This window comes from Lycorma delicatula, chromosome 7 (genome assembly GCF_047948215.1).
Source record: "Lycorma delicatula isolate Av1 chromosome 7, ASM4794821v1, whole genome shotgun sequence".
NCBI classification, from domain to species: Eukaryota; Metazoa; Arthropoda; class Insecta; order Hemiptera; family Fulgoridae; genus Lycorma; species Lycorma delicatula.
In genome coordinates, this window is record NC_134461.1 from 94,073,374 (window position 1) to 94,088,525 (window position 15,152).

General features: G+C 31.4%; 1 protein-coding gene across 1 annotated transcript in view; it reads left to right on the top strand.

The window, feature by feature from the left end:
- LOC142328345 (neurobeachin-like protein 1) overlaps positions 1–15,152 on the top strand; it is a 67,147-nt gene that overhangs the window by 38,738 nt on the left and 13,257 nt on the right. Inside the window, exons 12-15 of the mRNA XM_075372052.1 lie at positions 1,294–1,403; positions 2,779–3,001; positions 9,119–9,318; positions 9,885–10,057. Of these exons, the coding sequence (XP_075228167.1) occupies positions 1,294–1,403; positions 2,779–3,001; positions 9,119–9,318; positions 9,885–10,057 (706 nt within the window). The remainder of the gene's footprint in view (positions 1–1,293; positions 1,404–2,778; positions 3,002–9,118; positions 9,319–9,884; positions 10,058–15,152) is intronic.

A 15,152-nucleotide genomic window follows, 5' to 3' on the forward strand; every position in this document is an offset into this window, starting at 1 on the left:
TTCCAGGATTTTGCACCAACTGTTGGATATTTCAGAGAAATTACATTGTACTAATTAACTAACATGGATCAATGTGCATGCAGTGGATTACTACAGAACATAATAATTATTGTTTTCTATTTGTCAAATGTTCCATCTGCTTGCATTTCCTCCTTATATAGTGGCAATCTATATTTGTCATTTATTTAATTTTTTATTACTTATTTTTTTAGTTATATCATATGAAATTTATTTTCTGAGAAATTGATATTCTGATCCATAGCACTTTCAAAATTTGATCCTTATTGGAAGTCTCTTTATAACTCCTACATTGTTTACTTGTAGAATATTACATGCATTACGCTTTGAAGTTTATTGAATGTATATGCTTTATGTTTTGATTTGTGTATTTTGATTTTTTGTTTTGTTATTTATATCTTTTATAACATTTTCCCAAACGTAATACATAGTTTACATAGTTTAAATCAGTATAACATTCTATTTCTTAATTTAAAAATTAAAAAAAGATTATCTAACAACACTTTTAGAACAGTCTGTAGACAAATGCAATGGGTTTTCAAGTCTTATGTAGAATACGGTAACTTCTCTCAGATGCTCTAACTTCTCAGACATTTCCTTCATTACTCTTTTTCATGCAATAGTTTCTGATAGTGACATTACAAATTTGTTTGTTGTTTAGTGATGTACATTTTTAACTGTAACTATATCATACCCATGTTAAACAAACACATATACTGTTATTGGAGAGTAAACAAGAATGATGTCGACAGCAATATGGTGACATCATGAATGCTAATAACTTTAAAATAATTTCCTTGTCATGGTAACTATTTCAAACTATTTATTTTCTTTGTCACTGGTAAACAATTCCAGGAATTATCTGAAGCTATTTTGTACCATGTGCTGTATAAATAACACGCTTGGTCATAATAAAAAGGTATGAAAATATTTTGTGAATGCAGAATAGCTCCTTTGTGAATATATTGCTGCTTGTGTATACAAGAAACAATGAATAATGGTCCTTCTTTCTTCAAAGAAATTTTTTCTACAAGCTAACTAATATTGATATTTAAAGCTAAAACTTTCCTCATAAAAACAAAAGTTATATTAATAATGAGATATAACTCTGCTGTAATGTAAATAAACTAATTACTAAATAAATTGTTAGCAAGTGGCATTATTTTGAAAAAAATAGAATAAATAATCATTATTGTTTGTACATTATGTTAAATTATTTTCATTTTTATTTGTTTTGTTATAAGTATTAAAACAATTTTATTTCAATTCCTACAGGAATCAGAATATGTGTCTTCCCACCTACATGAGTGGATCGATTTGATTTTTGGTTATAAACAAAAGGGACCAAAAGCTATAGAGGCCTTAAATGTTTTTTATTATTGCAGGTAAAATGAACACTTAGCTATTGTTAATTATTGCATGATAATGTGTATAATATTTTAAATAGATAAGAACGTTTACTTAATTATTATTTTATTTTTTTAACAATTGAATTTTCTCATTAGAAAATCATTGGAATAAATTATGTGTTGCTTATATTATCCAGAAATGATTCTCTTTATCAGATACTAAAACCAATTAGTTATAGATGACTTGGTATAAGATCAAAGTCACTCCTGAAAATTACTTAATAATCTCCTAAAACATCTGCTGTCCCACGTCAGGATTCCTAGCCAAGAGATAATTTTCTTTACTGAATCACTGAATTGAATGTTCTGTTGCATATCAGCTTGCCAAAACCACTGTATTGCCAATAATATTCAGACTTGTAAGTGAAACCATCATTACAGGAACTAGCTTTATAGTGAATGTCATAATTCCCAGAAAAACAGCTTAAACTGATGCCCATTTTATGTCATTCCTTTATTTGCATTACAATTGAAATTTTTGGGACAAAAATAGAATAGAGCAACAAACTGCAAAAAAATTCAAGCAGTGGTTAAGAATTTTCTTTGGTGAAGCTTGTTTTCAGGTTGCTTTTTAGTATCTAAAAGAAAAGTAATTAGTTGCTACATTTATTTGAACTGGTCAGTAAATAGTAATGCACTGCTCCTATTCTGGGTAAAGACACCTAATTTCCTGAGAAACTATGGTCTGGATGAATGCCAACTGCTTTGAGGGAACTTTAAAGTGGATATGATTGTTTGTCTCATTTTGAGTTCTCTCTGTAGAGGAACAGGGACAGTCTTAGATCACTCCCTTTTCCTTAAAGGGAAAAGGTGGATTATTATCATTATCCCCTTTTCTTTAACACTTTATCCCTCTCTCCTTAATATTCTATAGTCCTAGGTAGATTCTGTCATCCCAATCAATAATGTCCTATGGTTTTGATGCCTGCTAGATATAGGGAATGTAGACATAGATACCTGCTATGTTTGTGCTTAAGAAACAGGGATTAAGGGTTCTTAATTACTTGGTGCTTGTGTAGTTTGGGGGGAATACTTCAGAGTTTACCCTAGGTCTCTTCTAATTGATAACTACAAAAGCCCAACTTGGGTCTTAGTTTTATATTAATTAAAGCCAAACCTCTTAATCTATTCTCAACACAAAGAAATGTATTTTTAAAAGAGATAGAATGTTTTTTTTACCAAATTAACATGGTTACCTCTAAAATGAAAAAATGGTACTGCCTGTGAAGTAATCAACCTGGTCTTGTTCCGATAAGCCGACAATTTATAATTTGGCTACAGATAGATGGAAGGCAATGTAATGATGAAAAAAGTAAATAAACTATTTTGTTTTATAATTCTTTTTTTTCAGTTATGAAGGTGCAGTAGATTTAGATGCAATAACAAATTCTGTTGAGAGAGAAGCTGTTGAAGGTATGATTAATTATTTTGGACAAACCCCTAGCCAACTCCTTAAGGAACCACATCCGCCCAGGTTGTCACATGCTGAAGCTACTGCAAGACTGCTAAAATCTGATTGTAGGAAACCAGATATAACACATTTCCTTGATAAATTGACTACATTTCCAATCGAAGTAAGTTGTATGTACTTTACAGTTTGAAAACAATCTATTTTGTCTAAAAATTTCAGATTTTACTGTGGCTGAAACAAATGTGGGGTTTCTTTAACTTAATTCCAGATTTTTATTTGTATCTACAAATGGTTAAAAACTTTGTATTTAAAAAATTCATAAAATAGTAAAATTCTGCATTATAAAATCATTTTTATAATGAAAATATATAGTAATGATTTAAAATAATATATACACTTGAGAAAAAAGATGCAGTAATCTTTGGAGCTTATATCATGTTCCAAAGAGATTTTGAGTACATTGACATATAGATTTAAATAGGTTATACTTTTTGTATGAAGTACTAAAATTTAAAGAAAATATCTGTAGAAAACTGAGTAATTTAGGCTTTGTTGTCATCAGTTCATCAACTCAGTACCAGTTTTCAGTTTAATGTTAATTTTAATATACAACAAACTCCACAAACAACAATACTTATGAAGTTTCTGTTAAATAATTTAAATAAAAAGAAGTGATTTATTTGTAAAAATACTTATAATTAATAAATATATATAATTAATAATTAGGACGAAATGATTCCGGAACCGATTTAAACTTTCTCCATACTTAAAATCTCAATTAAAAAAATTGGTTTGCGCCTCCACGTTGGTTCGTCTGGATAACCAGTTAGAAACGTGGAGATTTCTACTGGCGAACTAAATCGGAATCACCTCTCTGGATCACATCCAGAGTTGTAACTCGGGAATTTATTCCCACCCAAGGCTGACTTGCCTTTGAAAGTCAAATATGGAAGGTCTTTTAAGAAAAAATCCACCGTCTGGTAAATACCAGAGAAGGCTGCACTCGGATCCGGTGGGCAGCTGCTTAAAAGATAACAATGAATCGGAGCGTTTGGAAACACCCAAAAACAACACAACTTCAAAATTGAGGATAAGACACAAGCAAATAAACTACATTGCCACTCACAGCATTAATTCTCTAACTCAACCCGGCAAACTAAAAAGTCTAACAGACATAATGGACAAACAAAATATCCTAATCGCAGGACTTCAAGAAATGAGAAACACCGATCGAGAGCCGTTTGAATCTCAGGGTTACAGAATTTACAAAGGAATCCCCGGGAAACGTGTGATGAAGAATTGCCCACAGTTTGGAACAGGATTTGCAATCAATCTTAAAATAATTGACTCAGTCGTAGAATTTAAGTCTTACTCCCCCAGGATTTCAACCTTAACCCTAAAATCAGCCAATAAATTCTACACCATAATAAATGTCCATGCTCCCACCAATGACAAAAACAATCTTAAAAAAGATAGAGAAGAGATGGATAAATTCTGGGAACTTCTTGACCAAACTGCAAACAACATAAATAAGACCCACACGAAGATTTTAATAGGGGACTTTAATGCCCAACTTGGTAAAGAACGAAGATATCGTGATATTATCGGAAAATGGCCTGCCCAAAAGAAAACTAACAAGAACGGCCAAAGACTTGTCGAATTTTGCAGAAACCATAATATGATCTCAAAATCCACCTATTTTATGAGAAAACCAAACAAATTGAAGACTTGGAAACACCCAGATTGGAAAAAAGGAGAATGGCAACTGGATCATGTTTGCATGGACCGGAATTATCACAAGGAGATTTATAATGTAAAAGTCTTGAGAGGAACAGATACTGGATCGGACCATTACTTAATTAAAGTTAAAATAAAATTCACCCCGCATAAAAAGAAAAAATCCCAACCTAAAAACAAAAGAGCTTATGATCCACATAAATTAATAAACAATGCCATCTTTGAAGAAACAACAAAAAAAATCAAATTAACTAATAATTTAAAAGAACTGACATCCCAACTGAAAGAAATAGCTGAAGAACTAGCCCCTATAAACCCAAGAAAAAAACACCAATGCTGGAATGAAGAATGTGACAAAGCAGTCAAAGACCGACACCGGGCTTGGATCAACCACCAAACCCAGAAAACTGAAGAATCTAACCATGAATTCACCAAACAAAGGAAAATAACTCAGAAAATTATAAGAGGAACCAAACGACAAGCCCAAAAAAACTTGATTCAGCAAATAGAAGAAAGTTCCAAGAAAACTAATTTCCGAGACTATTATAAAATTTTTGGTCAGGCTCTTCAAAGATATGAACCACCCACTCTTATGCTGAGAGGAAAAAAAGGAAATATGGCCCACACCAATAAAGAAAATGCTGAAATTTTGGCAGAAACCTTCAATAGACTCCTCAACTGTGACGACCCCCCAGAGCTTTTTGAGATTGACACTGAAACTCCAGTTAAAACTTCACCAGTAAATATCAACCCGCCAACAATTCAAGAAGTTCTCGCAGCCTTAAATGAAATAAAAAACTACAAAGCAAGCGGAGAAGACCAGCTTTTCGCAGAACTCTGGAAACACTCATCAGTTTATTCAGTCAAAACTTCCCTACATCTATGCCTCGTGAAAATATGGAACGAAGAAAAACTTCCAGAACACTGGACCACAGCCCTCATCCATCCATTACATAAAAAAGGGGATAAAACTAATCCTGAAAACTACAGAGGCATATCTCTCCTGGATTGCACATACAAAATCCTGTCGAGAATCATATACAACTGATGCAAAGACCAACTTGAACTGGAACTTGGGGAATACCAAGGGGGATTTAGGCCATGGAGAGGTTGCCCGGAGCAAATAATATCCCTAAAACTTATGATGGACTTATATAAAAGACGGAAAAAACAACTAATAATCACCTTCGTCGACTTTAAAAGGGCCTATGATTGTATACACCGACCATCCATGCTGAATATTCTGAGAAACCTGGGCCTTCACCCTAAACTCGTAAACATGATAAAATTAACTTTAACCAATACCCAGTCCAGAGTGAAATTCAGAGGTGAACTCTCTCAACCCTTCTACATAAAAACTGGATTGAGGCAAGGAGACGGCCTCTCACCACTCCTTTTTAACTCCGCCCTCGAATTTGTCATGAGAAAATAGTATGAAATAAATCCCAAAAATATAAAAATGGGTACTAAGAAAAACTCCATCAGACTAAATTGCCTAGGATTTGCAGATGACCTCGCTCTTTTAGCAAATAATATTCAAGAAGCCAAAACACAAATCATGAGCCTTCAAAACCTAGCACAAAAGATAGGGCTTCATATCGCTTTCGAAAAAACTGAACTAATAGCCATAGATCCTCTGGTAATAGAGCACATTACGGTAAACAATCAGAAAATTAAAATAGTAAAACAATTTAAATATCTAGGGGAAATAATAACTTATAATTTAAATGAAAAAGTGACATGGCAAAACAGGACAAATAAAATGATTAAATCCCAAAAATTAACTTGGTCAACATATAACAAAAAATGCCTTTCTGCTAAAACAAAACTTAAACATTATAAAACTGTAGTACAGCCAGAAGTCACCTACGGAAGCGAGACCCTTTTCAAAATCACTCAGAAAAACCGAATTGAAAAATTCTGAAAATAGAGAGGAGAATTGTCAGAACGTGTATCAATAAAAAACACCAAAAAGAAGGCCAATGGTGGATTGTGCCAAATGAGGTGGTGTATCGAGAAATAGAGCCTGTTACTGATACTATGCGGAAAAAAAGAATCTCTTTCTTCGGTCATCTCATAAGGACACCGCAAACAAGACTGTCAAGAAATATCATTGAAAAGCTCTGGTTCCAAAAGCTAGAAGTAGGATGGATCAAAGAAATTAGAGAAAATATGAAAGAATTGGGAATTTCCCTGACTGACCTACAGAATAAAACTGGAAAAATTACAAAGCTAAAAGATAAAAGCATTAGATTTAAACAAAAGACAGACAAACGACAAAATACAACGAAGAGGGTGTTTACGGATGAAGAAAAGAAAGCAAGATCTGAACGGATGAAGAAATACTGGGCAGCTCGAAAGAGTAAAATAACACGCTTTTCTCAGAAAAGATCCAACTAAAATTGACTTAAGTGGTCCCATGTTGGCCGTAAAAGCATAATAATAATAATTAATAATTAAAGAAGCTCTGTAAACTGAACACAATATAAGAAATGAATTTGTAAACTGTTAAAATAGTTTATTTAATTTTAGATAAATATTTAAATAATTAAATGTTAATTTTTTTAATATGTGCCTATATTACCCCTCTCAGTGCCTGGCATACCATTAGCTGGCACTGTTAGCTACACCAAATTAACAGCACTGTTAATGGTTCATGAGCGCTTCACTCACTCTTAGGCTTTATGCAACTTTAAGCAATATTACAGGTTAATTTAGCTACTAATATAGTAGTTTAAATATTTATTTTAATAATTACAAAAAATTATTTATGAAAAAAATAGTATTTTATAAATAATTATGTCAAAATATTTACGTGTTACATATTCCTTTTCTTCTATCAATAAAAACATTACAGTAAAATTTTTCTATTCATTGTATTACTAAAATATTTGCATGATTTATTTGCACTTGTATGCAACTGTTCAGATAGCTTCTTTAATAAGAATTATAAGTATTAAAGTATATGATTTGGTCTAATTTTAACTTATCTTTTAATTTAATTAAAATTAATGATTTTATTATTATGTTACTTATTAATCTTTTTTCACAGCTTCATAAAAGTTTATGTTTCTCTGGGAATTGGAAACTACAGAGTGGTGCATGAAATGATCCAACATTATTTTTGGCAACAATTGTTTATTAATGTGTTTTATGTTGGCAGAAGTGACAGCAGTTCACGAATATTAGTTTCTTCTCTTTCCAAGTGTGCTGTTTGTGTATTGTTCTAAGATGGCTGACAAAGTAATACTGACTGTTGAACAGCGCATAAAGACTGTGTTGCTTTTTAATGAAACAAAAAGTGTGGTGCTTACACAAAGACGGTTTTGTGCATATTTTCAAACTCTGTAGTTACCCTCATTTAAAACAATACGTAGATTTTACGAAAAATTTAATAGTGATGATTCAGTATTTGAGGGTAACCACAAACGGCCTGCCAATGTTCATTCTCCACAGAATGTCAAAGTTGTCAGAGTTGCTGAGGAGCTTGGGCAAATCAACAATAAAAGCAGCAGCACAACTTGGGATTTCTAGGCGGTCTGCAGCGAATTTTAAAAACTAATTTGCATTTGTATCCGTACAAAATAACAATGTTGCGTAAATTAATGATTGACCACAAACATCAAAGAATGGCATTCACTGAACTGGCTGTGAACTAAAACTTATTATTGAACAATGTTTGGTTTTCAGATGAGTCATTTTCACCTAGGTGGGTTGTTAATAGACAAAATGTATGTTTTTGGGCTCCCAAAAATCCACACATGCTTCATGAAAAGGTGCATCACATTCCAAGAATTACGGCATGGGCCGCTATCTCAAGTCTTGGGGTAACAGGCCATTCTTTTTTGAACAGACTATAGTCTGTTCACTGTTCACAAACAGTGAATGTTATTTAAACATGCTACATAATGATATTGTTCCTCAGCTTCTTGCAAAAGAGTTTCAATTAGAAAATGAGTGGTTCATTCAAGATGGAGCCAGACCATACACAGCTAATGTTGTTCTAGACTTTCTGCATGAAACTTTTAACGCAAATGACATTTCAAGCTGATTTCTTAAAAGTTTTGCGTGGACAGATCTGGTCCCTGAATAGTCCTGATTTGAATCCGTTTGCTTATTTCCTTTGGGGATTTCTAAAGGCAAAGATTTTTCCTAAGCATCTTTGTACAGTGATGGAACTGAGAGTGATGATTATTGAAGCGTGCAATGAGATAACCGAGGATATGTGCCATCGAGTTATTAATAACATAGAAGTTCATGTTGAAGAAGTTGCTAGATGTGATGGTGGTCATATTGAACATGTGATAAGCAGAACATAATCTCCAGGTATATAGAAAACATGTTGTATTATACTTTTCTTTATTAAGATTCAAATAAATATTTTTTAACAAAACCAAATGTTGGATTATTTCATACGCCACCCTGTTAATAATTTGAATTATTGTTTGTATATGTTTATTTACTGAAGTATATAAATATGTATAGAAAGAAATTATTTTTCTTGGAAGTACAATAATTGAAAGTATATTTTATTATTGTACAGGTCTTAAATGAGAAAGATCCAGTTGTTTTTGTAAGTACGCCACGATCACCACCACGAGGATTTTTGCAGTCTAGTTTACCAGACTGCTTGGTTACAGTATCTAAGAGTGCTGCTGTTGGGGTACATTCATGGCTACCACATGATAAACACTCTAATCGTGGTTTTACATTTGATATTGATCCCACATTATCCAATGCTAAGTAAGTGTTTTTTTTGGTTTTTTTTTTTAGATATTTGCCTTTCTACTTTTACAATTTAGAAAAATTGGAAAAAGTTAGTTGATCATTAAATCAAAGTTACTGCCGCATGTGAAAATGTTTTTTTTTAAATTTTTTATTTAAAATTTTAAAATGTTTATTCTAACAAATTTCTAAATTTCATTGTATTAATTAAAATTATCTGAGAGAGATTATTTAAAAAATTGTACATGATTTTAAGTGGGAAACAATGATAACTGCAAACATGTACAAATATACTGTATAAATTTTGTGCAAATAAATATGGACTATAAATGTGTTTATGTTAAAATTAGAAGTTTTTTAAACATCTAGTTAAGAGTAATCATTTGTATATATTTTTCTTTGAGTTCTTTTCAATTTCTACTTTATAAGTTTTTCATAAATAACTTTACTGAATGAAATGGATATATTTTTTGATTAGATTGTACTCAATGTATCTTTTGCATAAAATCCATTTACTCTTATACAATTTGATTAACCGACTATCTTTGTTTACGTTCAATTCTTTTTTAATTGTTTTATTATAGAACGAGGCGAAATGTTGGTGGTTCTTTTCATCCTAGTGTTGGATTACATAGCAAGTTGTTTGCACTCTCACATGATGGTAAACTGCTTCTTACTGCTGGACATTGGGATGCTAGTATACGAGTGTTCAGTCTCACACGTAACAAAGTAGTCCATTCTGTTGTTAGACATTTTGGTAAAGCATTATTCATTATTTTTAAATTCATATTCATGGTACCATTTAATAAAACTTATTGCTTTTTTAACTCCTTACTTATCTTTATCTGTGTAAAATATTTATTGTAGTTTTGTGTGATTGAGATAAACAGTTATATGAGGCGTGCTTTTGAAGTAGTTTTGTTTTGAAATAAACAAAAATTAAAAAATATAAACAAACTTTATTAATTATACATAAAAACTATATTTATTTATAACTGTTCTACGTAGTGGGTTTCAACTTCAACACATTTTTATATTGTTTCACTAGCTTTTTCAGTTTCCTTTCAAAATATTCTGCTGCCAGTGACTCACATTAATGCCAGTTTTATTTTTAGTTTGTCATCAGTGTCAACCCTTTGTAATATAGGCCATTGTTTAAGATGAAGAAAAAGAAAATAATTACTGGGAATTAAGTCTGGCTTAAGGTAGATGATTGAATATTTTCCAGCAGAATTTTTCCAATTGGCTCACTATCTAATTTGCCATATGTAGCAGGGCATTGTGATGCAAAAGCAAAATCCCGCGACAAAACATTGCAAATCATTTGTTTTTTATAACTCTTCTAAATTTTTTTTTACATTTTGTAATAAGTATCACTTTTACAGTAGTTCCACTATCATTAAATTCAAGAAGCAGGACACCCTTTTTGTCCCAGAAAACAATGGCCATAAGCTTCTTTGCCAAACATTCTTATTTGAATTTGTTGGTCTAGGAAATATGAATTTTGCCTTTGCATTGACTGCTTTTGTTTTGATGTTCAAGTAAGAAATACAGGCATTATCTCCAATAACAATGGGATCAAACAATTAATCCCTTCATTTTCATAATACTGCAAAAATTCATGAGCTGCAGCAAGATGTTTTTTCTTGTGTGTGGCAGTTAACATCTTCAGCACCTTTCTGGCACACGTTATTTATAGCCCAATTTTTCATTCAAAATTTCATAAATCAAAAATTGTGAAACATCAAAGACAACTGTAGCACAATGAAGTGCTAGTTTTCATAAATTGTTTTTGTAAACTTTTTCAATCAAATCATCTGTTATCACTGATCACCAGCTGCTACATTCTTCATCATAAATTGCATTCGCCCTTCTCAAAATGAACAGCATCACTGCATTACTTAGCTGATGATATTCATACCTGTAACTCAAAATATTCAACTTGTAAATGTCACAAATTTGTCTGAAAATTGTTTTTTTTTGCAAAGATTGGATTACTTCCCATGTTTCAAGCATGGTGGATCACGAATTGCAGCACTCATTATAAATGGCTGAATAAAAACAGCTAACAACAAAATAATTAAATTATTGTTGCTAATGGCTGACTATGGATTGAATTAACTGAACTATGCAAGCACCATCTTTTATACACTGCATATGAAGTATGGCTATTAAATAACGAGACTAATGCTGTTACAGAAGAACTGTGCATGCGCCAAATTCATATGACTGACAGCTGTGTAGCATGAAGCTTTCTCTTTCAATTGTTGCCATTCCAGTTTCTGTAGACATATTAGTCTTGTTGTGGCCTTCATTTGGATAACATTTGTTTTTTTTGTTTTACCAAAAAAATTATAAGTGTTTTATTAGAGCAAAGAATTGTCATGAAATTTTATATGAAACTTGGAAAAACTGCTATTTAAACTTATCTTTTATTAAAAAAAGTATATGGCAATGAATGTTTATCACGTTTTTGAGTGGTTTAAGTGTTTCCAAGATAGTTGAGAAGACGTTGAAGATGATGATCAAAATTCAAAGTGATGATGATTGTTTTTTTCTATATTCATGGGATTGTGTACCTTCACTGGGTACCTGAAGGTCAGACTATTAATCAACATTACTACATTGAGCAGGTACATCAGTGCTCAACACCATGAAAAAATAAGAAAAAAATGACCCGAATTGTGAAAGAACAAGTCATGAGTTGTTCATCAGGACAATGCTCCGCCTCACACTGCATTGTTTGTCAAGACATTTCTAGCCAAGTATAACATCCCATTTTTAGACCATCCGCCTTATTCACCTGACCTGGCACCATGTGACTTTTATCTGTTCCCCAAGATCAAATCTGCATTAAAATAAACAAGATTTCAGACCATTGAAGCTGTGAAAGAAAAAATGGCATGCCTCATAAAAGAGCTCACACAAGAAGACTTTCAGCACTGTTTCAAGCAATGGAAAATTTGCATGCAGCATTGTAGGGATAGAGGAGGGGTATATATTGAAACGGATAATAACTAAATATGTATAAATTTAAAATAAAATATTTTACAGCGTTAGTCTCATTATTTAATAGCTGTACCTCATATGGAGGTGGCAAATCCAAAATGGGCTTTACTTTAAAAACACCTCATATATCCTTATGAATGTAATAAGGATATTGCATTAGTCTATTATTAGTTCTTTGTTAGGCATGGATTGTTTGAACAATTAGATGATAATTTCAGCAGTATTATCTAGACCAATGAAACACTAACCAGCATTGTTTAACATCAGTAATTAATAGAAACTGACTTATTAAACCAACTAATATAAAGTGGTAAGATTAATTACGCTTAAGTAGCACCTATGTATCAGAAGAAATCTGTAAAAATTCATCTGATTGGAATTAACATATTAACTTTAATATTTCTCTCTTTGTTTACATCTATTTTATTTTTTTAATAATAACTTTGCCTGTAAAAAATGTGGAATGGTATACTTATTTTTCATCCTAAATTAACTGAATTTTCATTTTGTTTTTAAAAAAATATTTTACATACGATATAACTAACTTGCTAATGTAAAATATTGTTATAAAACTTTTATATTAAAATAAAGAAGAAATTTTTTTTAATAATCCTTTGTTTTATAGAAGTATTGCATTGATGCATATCAATACAAAAGATTAAAAAAACTAAGAAACTGAAATCAAGAAAAAATTACTATAAAAGAATGCTTGGCTTGCAGTAGATGATTGATGCCTGCAGTGTTACCAAGTATCTATTATCTATCTGTATTGTGAATGTTATTTTATCCTTGAAACTGTAAATTATGGACAAAAAGATAAATTTATATTTGTACACGTATGAAGATGTTAATATTCATAATCAAAGGAAAAAGAAAGGAAGAGTTTTATGGGTGTTAAAATTTATCTTACCCTTTTCCTTTATTGTTACGTTAGGTTAACATGATGTAGTTTAAGTAAATTTTTATATTTATTACATAACATATGAATGGTTGAAAGAGGTTAAAACTTTAAGTATATTTATTTACATGCGTTGATAATGTTTTCTGAAAAAAAAATTCTACTCTTACATAAAGCCCTATAGAAAATGGTACCATTCTGTATATGTTGCAATCAACATTAACGCAATTTATGTTCATGAAAATTATGTTTTATCTTAGCAATTGATATTTTGAGCTAAGCAAATAGATTCAGCTCATTTATTTGAAAAATACCTTACAAGGACCAGGCAGACAATAAGCCAGTAGGTTGCAAGTGCATAAACAAGGTTTCAGCATTTTTATTATGCTTTAAGAGTTTAGCCCTGTTTAACCTCCTGGTTGAACTCATTGCTTGTCAATGATTGATTATCTTGGCAACAACCTAATCAATCTTATAAAGCCATTTTTTCTTTAGTAAACAGCAAACTCAAAATTCCATCACAAATGAATTTAACTTTTTTCAATATATCGTGCTCTATTGCTTTAATAGAAGGAATCACACAGACTATTCTCTCCACTTTACACACCTTTATTCCAGATTACTACTGCCTCTATTAATCTGTGTGTTGCAAAATCATTAAAGTTCATTAGGAAAAGGGCTTTCTATAGTCTTGCCCTGGACCTAAAGACATACACCACAAAATTTCTAAAGTATATACTTTACTATTTCTAAAGTAATTTATTGTCATTCTTTTTCCTTAATGTCAATGAGAATAAACTTCAGAAAGTTAATTTTCAAAAGCAGTTTCTCTTTATTAATTCTAGTAAATTTCTGTTTAAATTTTGATTTTTTAAAAGAATTTTTTAAATAAATTAAGTAGGCCTTAGAATTATGACTGACATAACTATTTAGTTTCTGCATAAAAAATGTTTCATCCACAAAAGTGTTTCAAGTGATTTATTTGCATGAATCTTGCAAATTTTTAAGTAGATTTCATAAGGAAGCTACTTATTGTAATGGGTAACATGATTTGATTTCCAGAAAATTTTGACATATCTTTGCGTTTCATGTCCCCCAGATCCCAAAACTACAGTCAGTTCAAAAATTTGTATATACATTTCACTTTCTTGTGGATAACTGCCATTATTTTGTGCCAATAACTTTCAACTGGATACATAAAATATAACGACCCAAGATCTTGATCGAGTTTGTTAATGGGAAAAATCGGACCAAGGGGGTAGAAATGTGGGGGCATTTTCGAAAAAACAAAATATTGCTATAACTTTCTTATTAAGTAAATTATAGAATTCATTTAAAGTTCCTACTGTTCTTTGGATAAGAGCCTAAAACTTATCTAAGTAAAGTTTTTTGATATCACCAACCATTGGCCCAGAAGATGGAAAAAATGGGGTTTTGAAGACAAAAAAGTAACACTTCCTGTAATTAGGTGTAATATTGGTTTGGTAATTGGTATAATATTTGGTATTATTAGGTATAATATTGGTAATTAGGCATAATAATTTGGTATAATATTGAATTGGTTTAAAATGGTCGTTAGTCCTCTAAACATTACCTAAAACTTTTGTCTGTCACAATCTTTTATATGACCAACCCTTACAGCAAGGGATGACCAAAATCTTGCTGGAATTGTAAGAAAATGGGGCTTGTCATATGTTAAACATGTGAAACGTTTTTCACATGCAACCATTGTCATATTGAGTAAATTTGAAATCTTTCTTAACTTTAAGGAGGAAATCTTTTTTATCCTCCACTCAGCACCAATGAAATCTACCTCCACCTTCCAGCATACCGAAAGGGATTTTTTTGTATAATTTTCTTTCCGTAAAAAATTGTCGCTTAACTTAATGCCTACCCTACAACTTCTCCCAATGTGAACATAGCCTTGTAGCAAACACCTGTTTGT